At 38.6% G+C, this 8,700-nt stretch overlaps 1 protein-coding gene across 21 annotated transcripts in view; it reads right to left on the bottom strand.

Annotated features, from left to right (window-relative positions):
* Positions 1-3,988: 3,988 nt before the first annotated feature.
* Positions 3,989-8,700, bottom strand: part of MEF2C (myocyte enhancer factor 2C) — a 185,430-nt gene continuing 180,718 nt past the window's right edge. For 19 of the 21 annotated variants that reach the window (XM_019641133.1, XM_019641123.1, XM_019641124.1 and 16 more), the window contains one exon: positions 3,989-8,700. In XM_019641133.1, coding sequence (XP_019496678.1) covers positions 8,379-8,700 — 322 coding nt within the window. In that variant the 3' untranslated portion in view covers positions 3,989-8,378. The other 2 variants (XM_019641134.1, XM_019641135.1) reach the window with 1 other exon arrangement.

Here is an 8,700-nt window from a genome sequence, read left to right as displayed (position 1 = left end):
AAGAAAAAAAAAAAAGTACATTGTTGTCATCATAGGAAAAGTCGGAACCTTGATGACTTACCATTATTTTACAAAGTAGGGTCATCATGTTTATTTTGAGTAACTTGTAGGGGAGTAGGGATTCTGAGCTTTTCAGTGACTAGCATCTATAAAGGTCTCAACTGGGCCTCAAAGCAACCCTGTAAGTGATAAGTGAGAAAATCGATACTTAGAATAAATAACTTGACAAAAGCTACTTAACTTGTGAGAGGCAAAGCTGGTATGATTCTCAACCAGAAGACTAGTTAGTTGACCTCTGGAAAAACTGCATCCAGTGTTACTGAGCGGGTTAAAAAAGATAACGTAGGTCAAGGCCATTGCAGAGAAGGTACTCAATATGTTAGTGTCCTGCCCTCACTCACACATCAGCTTCAGCTCCCGTTTTCTCACGTTGCCTGTGCCATTACAACCTTTCAGGAATTGGGGCTCTCTTTATAGAGGGGCAAGGGAACTGGCATGGACCCTGCATTTCTGGTGGTGGAGTGTTTGGGTAAAACACTTTCTTAACTACTTGCTGTTCAGTACAGACTTGCCCCACAGGTAGTTCCTGTTTGTTTCCTTTCAGCCTGGCCCTTGTGCCAGTTACCAGATTCAAAGGTGACTGTCATTCTCTGTTTTGCCTAGAGCCGAGGTTGGCTGCTAGGGATGGGTACTTTAGGACTGGAAGTTCTCCCTCAAGTGTGAGCTGATCAAGACTGGGGATGTGATGGAGCTCATGGTCAGGCAAGGCTGCTGCTGAAACCAGAAACCACTTCAGGTCCAGAAAATATGAACATTTTCTTACATGTTTTCCTAACTGTAACTCTCAAGCAAAAGTCCCCCTAGGAAAGAGGCAGTGCCGGGAGAGGAGAGATTAAAGAAGTAGCCTCCTTTTTGGTGACAGAGACATTTGCTCTCAGGAAATGGGGACAGTGGGAATTCAAGGGAGACGCACAGTGGGGAAGTGCACTTGGCTTTCTTCTTTCATCACTGGATCTTTCTTAGAAATCTGTCTGTAAGGATAATGCGTAGGAAAGATGCCATAGTCATATGCAAGCAAAATGGGAAAAGGGCTTTCTCAATTTACAAATTGAAAACTCAGATGTTCTGTTCCAGATAGTTTTCCTTTATCCAATTCAATAACTTTTCTAAGTCCAGACTCCCACACATCATTGAACTAAAAGAACCAACCACACCCACATTGTGTCTAGAGGGCACAGAGTGTAATCCTCTAACCTGGTTAGGACAGCTCATGTCTGCCCTCTGCCCCCTTAGCTCTTCTCCAGCCCATAAGCATGGTCAGGTGCCACCTGGTCCTTTCACAATCTTTCCTTCATCCTGGAACATGCTACCTCCTCACACCAGGCTCTCCTTTTCATCGCAAACATGATGAAAGATTAGTTCACACTTGCTGCCTGAAATTTCAAGGATCTGCTAAACAACCTCTGGAGGTCTCTCTCCCCCCTCACCGCCCCCTACCATTTTACTGAAATGATTCTCAAGACACTACCCAAGGCCCAAGTTCCTTCTTCCATCTTCCTCCTCTGTGATCCCAATAAAGCATGACACTATTGCTTTATTTTTTCTCTGAAACCTCTTCTTGCCTTGACAGCACTCTTTGGCTTCCTGTCTGATTGCTCCTTCTTGAGTCCTTCACAGGTCCTCAGTAGGTGGCCCTCTTCAACATCCGTTTCTCAGCCTGCTTCTTCTCTTTCCCTTCCCCTTCCCCTTGGCTAGCTCATTCACAAGCACGGCTTTCACTATTACCTCCCTGTTACTAACATCCGAAACTGTATCTTCAGCTTTAGCTGGTATCCAGAATTCAAGTCTGTATTTGCAACATTCTCATATTCTACTCGAATATAAATCAAATTAAACATGCTGAAAAGCGAATTAGTCACCTTTCTCATAAGGCAGTGACCTTTCTATTTCCAATCAAGATATTACTAAGATCCTAATTTAAGCTTAAAAAGGCAAACTCTAACAATTCCTTATCTACTACCACTCCCACCATTACCTAATTATTTGCTGAATTTTGACAATTCCATCTCTTCTAAATCTTTCATTTAGTTGCTTAAACTGCAGACATCTTAACTTGCAATTATATAATCAGACCCCATCCAATTCTTCCAGTCTTGGCTTTTACTGCTCTCCTACTGTTGGTTCGAAACCTCGGGAGATCCCTGGGTATAACATGAAATTGGTCCCTGTACACGGAGTGCAAGAAGAGACTTAAAAAGGAGGCAGACCAGTCCAGATTGGGAGGTGGCAGGTTTAATAAGCAAGGGAAGTTACATATGAGGCTTGTCTTGGAAGGCTGTGAGACAAGTAGATCTCTGTATCCACCTTGCCAGAATCTTACGTTTCGATAGAGAGGACTTAACTGGGTTTAGTTATGTATACTGTCCGGATCATCTTAACAGTACATTGCTCTCTCAAGGCTGCGTCTATGAAAATGGCTCCCACTGTGGGAACAGTGGGTAAATCATACATTCCAATGGCTGGGGGTGGGTCAACTGGTGCTGCCCTCCTCCAACATCCACATATGGCTACACTTTCTCTAAACAGGATGGTCCACCCTTCCTGCAAAATTTTCTCTCATGTTCCCATCTCTGTGCCTTTGTACCTACTATTTCCTCCTTGTAGAATGCCCTCATCTAGACCTGAAATCATAATTTGTGGGGCTCAGTGCAAAAGGAAAATATCCTTTTTCAGAAAGCAAAAAAGGTTAAAAGTACTAAAATGAAAGCTTTTCCCTTTTTTCTGTTACTTCCTGTTCCCACGTATGCTCTTGTCCTATCAGACTTCGCTTATAAAACACAAGCTCAGAGATAGAATTAAGAATATCAAGAGGGTGACAGCAGAGCACAAAGCTAAGTGCATGGCCATGTGTGACTGCAGAGGTCGTACGCCCACTGGATCAGCCCTGTCCTCATCCATCTGGGCCTTTCTCTGTCCTACCCATCCAAAAAGTCAAGTCAAAGGCTGTCTCTGCTGGCCAGATTATGAAGTGTCCATGCTCAGGGCCTCCGCCCTGCTCGGCTCCAAAGATGGCCAAAGTGGTTCCCTCTTAGCACTTGGCAGAAGTCTCTGAGAACACTTTCTATTTCCTGTTAGTTTTTTAAGGTCCTATTAGTTTATTAAGTTTCTTAAGAGCAAGGGCTATATCTTCATTCATCCTAGAATCGTCCAAATGAGTTACACATAATAATTGCTTAATAAATGCTTGCTGAAAAAGAATAGAGAACAAAGGGGAAAGCACTGCTGTTTTGAAGCCACATGCAATGTGTACCCAGCTCCCTTATTTCATCAGAGCCGGCATCACTGCTAATGCTCAAGTCCATGGGGTCCAGCTGGCTGGCCAGGGCCTCGTTTTCCTTTTTGGTTTCTAAATTAGTCTTTACATTGATCTTTCTAAGAATATTCCAATTACAATTAAATTTTGGATATATCACAGTTTCTAAAAAAATGTATGAATTCACTAATTTTCTCAAATATTGAGGAATGAGCCTATGTTTTCAACCATTCTTTTTGTTGCTAGAGGGACAATTTTGATAAAGAAAAAATAAATCTGGAAATCTTTTTTACACATCTTGGTTTAAAAAGTAATTTCACTTATTGCATAGTAGTGCCTTTCACAGTGACTTCTGGAAAATTCTGTGCATTTAAGCAAGTTATCAAAGACTTTCATAGGACTGCTTTGATAAAGAAGTTGAACCACTCAATAAGAAGCTAGAACTTCCCACACTGGCTGAGTACATGTATTACCCCCAACAACTATGATCAAATTCACACTCATCCTCCCTCCAAAACACAAATATCCCTCTTTTTGAGTATTATGAGTTGAAAACTGAGAAAGCTCACTTGTGCTTGTGGGAGAAGCTACTTTTAAAAAAAGAAAAACACGATAAAGCGGAATAAATTTAAACAGCAAAACATTAATTTAAAAAAATGCACCACAGACACTGCATCACTAAGAAAGCCAGTAACTTTACTGAATTGTCTGCAAAATACAAATTATACCTTATTTCCAGCAGGAGAAACTTTGGAAAATTCCCCACTTTTATTCACTACAGACAGCTGAATTAAGTCCCTTGAGATACAGAGATGTGATTTAACTTAGTTATAACATCTTGTCATCTAGTGGCGACAAAGTCCAGCTTATGCCGCTGTGAGCCTCTATTTGAATATTTGTTGCAAATGCTTGTATGCCCTCATTTACAAGCTACTTTAGTTACTGTCATTTAATGGAAACAAGTCCCCCCAAAAAAGAAAAAGAAGAAAAATGATACAGCAAACCATCTGAAGCAATCCAAGTCCTATGCCTACAGTGACCCAGTTATACTTTGCTCCAGGAGAGAACACTGGTACTGCTTTCAAACCACAACAGAATCTGTCACTTAGCTGACCTCTCTGAATTAAACTGAGGTATGAATCAATTTGAGGTATGAATAGGGAAGGCAAACGCAATATCCGATTAGGAAAAGAACCAAAATGGACAAATTGAATGTAGAAGATATGTGGCTTGGATTGCTCCACATCTTTGGTTAAAACATATTTAAGAAAAGCCTTTAATTACATCTGTAGTCTGAAGCATTCTAACAGGCATCAGTATTCCATCAATCTTCAAAAGATCTGGAGTGGCAGGAAATTCACGCCATATAAGTGACGACATCACAGCAGATGGCACAAACGGGAACAGATGAAGTATGCTATGCTTAAGCAACAGCCTTTATTGAGGGTTCAAGTGGCTGTTTCTTAAAAAAAAAAAAAAAAAATTTTTTTTTTTTAAAGAAAGAAATACAAGCATTAACTTTCTGGGGAAAAAAACAAACAAATGGATAAAGGGGACAAAAAATGCTATTTCTAAGTTAAAAGATGGGCGTGTAAGTAAAAGAATACATAAACTTGTGAGAGGGCAGATATCCTTTTAAAAAGTGTATTTTTTTTAAATTCTCACTTTAGTTAACCTGAAAGTGGTCTGAGGATGATAGGCATTTTCATATTCATCATTACAAAATGCTAAATTCCACCTTTGGGAAAAAATAAGCCATTTTACTAAAAAACACAATTTTAAAAAACGTTGAAATGAACAGCCTTCCACACACCAATGCGTACAATATACAGGTTGTGCAGCTTGCATATATTGCATCAGTGTTACCAGTATTTAAGCTTAACATTACCAAAAAATCTTCTAAAATAGGATTAGATCTAACAATACTTGTAGCTGTGTAAAATGCCACTTACGGTTCTTTGACTTGCAGTGAAGAATGTTGCCTAAAATGTTACTCTAGGATGGGTGATGTAAAATACTACTCCCTCAGGGCTCTGCCCTAGACTCTTGAATACACGGATTTACTGTGATAAAAACACCAAACCATACTAGCGTTGCAAATACAATAAATGATAAATTACAGATAAGGTATGAAGGTAAAGATAGACAGTGATTGTTTACAGAAAGTGATTCATCACAATCAGAATTGTGCTTCTTCTCATTAAATCATCTTTAAAAAATTCTCAGATTATCCCTTCACTATCTTGTCACCACTTTATATGAATTCAGTAGTGAGAACAAGAGATGAGTGGCATCCATTTTCAAGTGATTCTGTTCTTTTCATGTTCTTATAAAACTATTGTCTGAATTGCTATAAATAGCCAAAGCTTCTGCTGGAATTTCAGCTTACTTTAATTTCAGCATTAGAAATTCACCTTTTCTTTGTTGCTGAGGCAAATTGCAGGTAAAAAATTAATATGGCTATTTCTTCATATTTTAACATAATGACCCTTTCCCACCCACTGGTAAGTGTCTATGGATATTGATAAAGAGTTTTGAAATGACAAAGAACATTTGTGACATGTTTGCATATTTTATACACATCAAGTTATAAGGATGTGTTGTAAGGATGGGATCAGGTTGATGGTGAGAAAAATGATTTTCTTAGTTTTCTTCCCCCTGTGTGTGTGTGTGTGTGTGTGTGTGTGTGTGTGTATGCGTATTTTTAGGGATGATTTTCTATTTTTCCTCTGCATAAATGTTTTTCTTTCATGTTCCATGGATACCTTAAGTAGTGGGAGATATGAAATGGGTTACTAGATTTTTTTTTTTTTAGTATATAAAATGTTAGTACAAGGCAGGTTAGCATCCTATATGGATACCACCAAAGGTGCATTGTGGTCTAATTGTAGATTTTAGATCAAAGTTAAGAAAAATATAGCCTAGTTAGTAAGGTTTCCTGGCTTTTGCCACCCAGCGGCAGCCTTTTACAATGAGAAAACATAGCAACTGTGCAAGTAAAAGAAGAAATGGTAAGAAATGTCCTACACCTGATATAGGAGTGTCGATCCTACTGTCTGTATCTTCTTTGCCGTGTATGTCAATGCATATGATTGGAGGTGAATCGACAGATCTTCATATTCCAAGAGAAGGAATATCAATCCTAGATTGAAATCTCTCTTAAACAATATATATCAACTTTTTTTTATGGCACTCACTTTTTAAAGGGTCTGAAAGTTAATCCCTTATAGACAAATACTAGACAAGAGTCATCAATATTTCTTGAAAAATTAAAAAAGGGACATAGAGAGGTTCTTTAATGGGATTTTTTGAAATGGCTATTAAATCTCTTTATTGAAGAAAAAAAATAGATGACATACATGCTTTATGCAGAAGTGACATTTGGGGGTCCTAACACACTGGGGTTGTTCAACAGTCCTATATTGCTGACAAGATTGTTGAGGGTCAGTTAAAATAATTGAAAACGGATGACGAAGCAACTATCCCTTTACCTGCTTCCTTCTTGTCTAGCACCCAGTCTTTCACATTTTTCTTCTGTGGGAATTTATAACTTATGCATCGAGTAAACTCCATATCACTAGTTTCTAGGGCCATATTTGCAGGACATGTGCCCCAATACACCTTCCCTATTCTGGGCGTATTTCTAAAAAGCATATCAAATTCTAGGCTGAAAACCAACCAGATAATTTAGGATATGGGCAAGGTAGGGTATGCACTTACTGAATTCCAAGATGCATGGTGAAATGGTGAGATCAGAAAGGGGCCCTGCATTTGATAAAAATTCAAAAACAAAAATAGCATAAAATAAACTAATTAGTATATACAATGGATGTCAGTTGACCCAATAGATCGCTCATGTATTTAAACAATTTAGGGTGTTGCAGTGTGATATGTTCTAATCCCACAGGTTATCCTTTTGACAGCTGACCTTGAACTTATAAAATGTATGCAGAGTAAAAGAAAACAGAAAGAAAATAGTTACTCAAATGTGCAACTGCACAAATATACCCCCCTCCCACTATTAACAAAACTTCTGCTATTACCATAATATTATATATATTAGAAAGCTATACACAAGCATGTTAATTTCACAGATTTTTTTAAAAGATTCTTAATATTTTATATAATTAGAAATACACATTTCAAAAACAAAACTTCTACAAAGAGAAAACAGTTATCTTGGTTAGCAAAGCATGGAGTTCTTCATGGCTTAGGGTAGTGCTTTCTATACAAAAAGTCCTTTTTGGTTTTTTACAGGACTGTTTAAAATATTAGCGAAGCTATCAAGGGGGGAAAACACATTTTGGCTTAAGTAAACTACAAAAAGCCACAAATGCTTTGCAAACTCTGTCTTACCTTTTATATGAAAATAAGCAAAATGTAATGTACATATTTTTATATTTTTATTTAATAAGAGATGCAGACCCAGATTTATTTATTTATTTATTTAATTAAATACGTTAGCCCTCAAACTCCACATTTTTTAAATAGGTATGGTCCTCTTTTAATGGTCATTGATCCTTTTTATTGAGTGCCATACGCCAATGATATGCCTGCAGGTTTTGAGTGGTCTTGGGATGTTAGGTGACCTGGTGTGTTCCTAACATTTACCAATGGCCACCCTTTGCCGGGTCTGTCCAAAACATCTATACATTTTTCTATATGTTGCATAACAGCTGCTCTCTCTTTCAGTAAAGATCTGCCGCTTTTGGCAAATGTTTCCTTTTGTCTATTTACATGTAAATAACGTTGAACCTGCAACATGACACTATCTATTGTAACATACATTTTGCAAAGGAGCACAACAGTGAAAAGAAGTTAGCCTTAAAATCTATTTTGTACAAGTGTTCTGTTGTACAACTCGAGTGCTAAGCTTATCTCAGCATTTCTGTTTATCTTTACTGTATCACTGAGGCAATTTAAAAGTACTTTTACAAAACAGAGTACCTGACTTTTTTTTTTTTCCACACACAGCACATATAATGCATATCGACCCCCCTTCCCCATTAAGGTATAGCACACACACACACTGCAAGAAAAAAAAAACTATTAAGTAATAATCTGATCATGTTGCCCATCCTTCAGAGAGTCGCATGCGCTTGACTGAGGGACTTTCCCTTTCGTCCGGCGAAGGTCTGGTGAGTCCAATGGGGGAGTGGAATTCGTTCCGGTGATCCTCTCGGTCGCTCCCGTCGTAGGAACTGCTACAGCTGCTCAAGCTGTCAACAGGAGATCTCCCCGCCTCGTGGCGCGTGTGTTGTGGGTATCTCGAAGGGGTGGTGGTACGGTCTCTAGGAGGAGAAACAGGTTCTGACTTGATGTTGAGGCTTTGAGTAGAAGGCAGGGAGAGATTTGAACTCTGAGATAAATGAGTGCTAGTGCAAGCT

Source organism: Hipposideros armiger, unplaced genomic scaffold (assembly GCF_001890085.2).
Source record: "Hipposideros armiger isolate ML-2016 unplaced genomic scaffold, ASM189008v1 scaffold_57, whole genome shotgun sequence".
NCBI lineage: Eukaryota > Metazoa > Chordata > Mammalia > Chiroptera > Hipposideridae > Hipposideros > Hipposideros armiger.
This window is presented reverse-complemented; position numbering and strand designations above follow the sequence as displayed.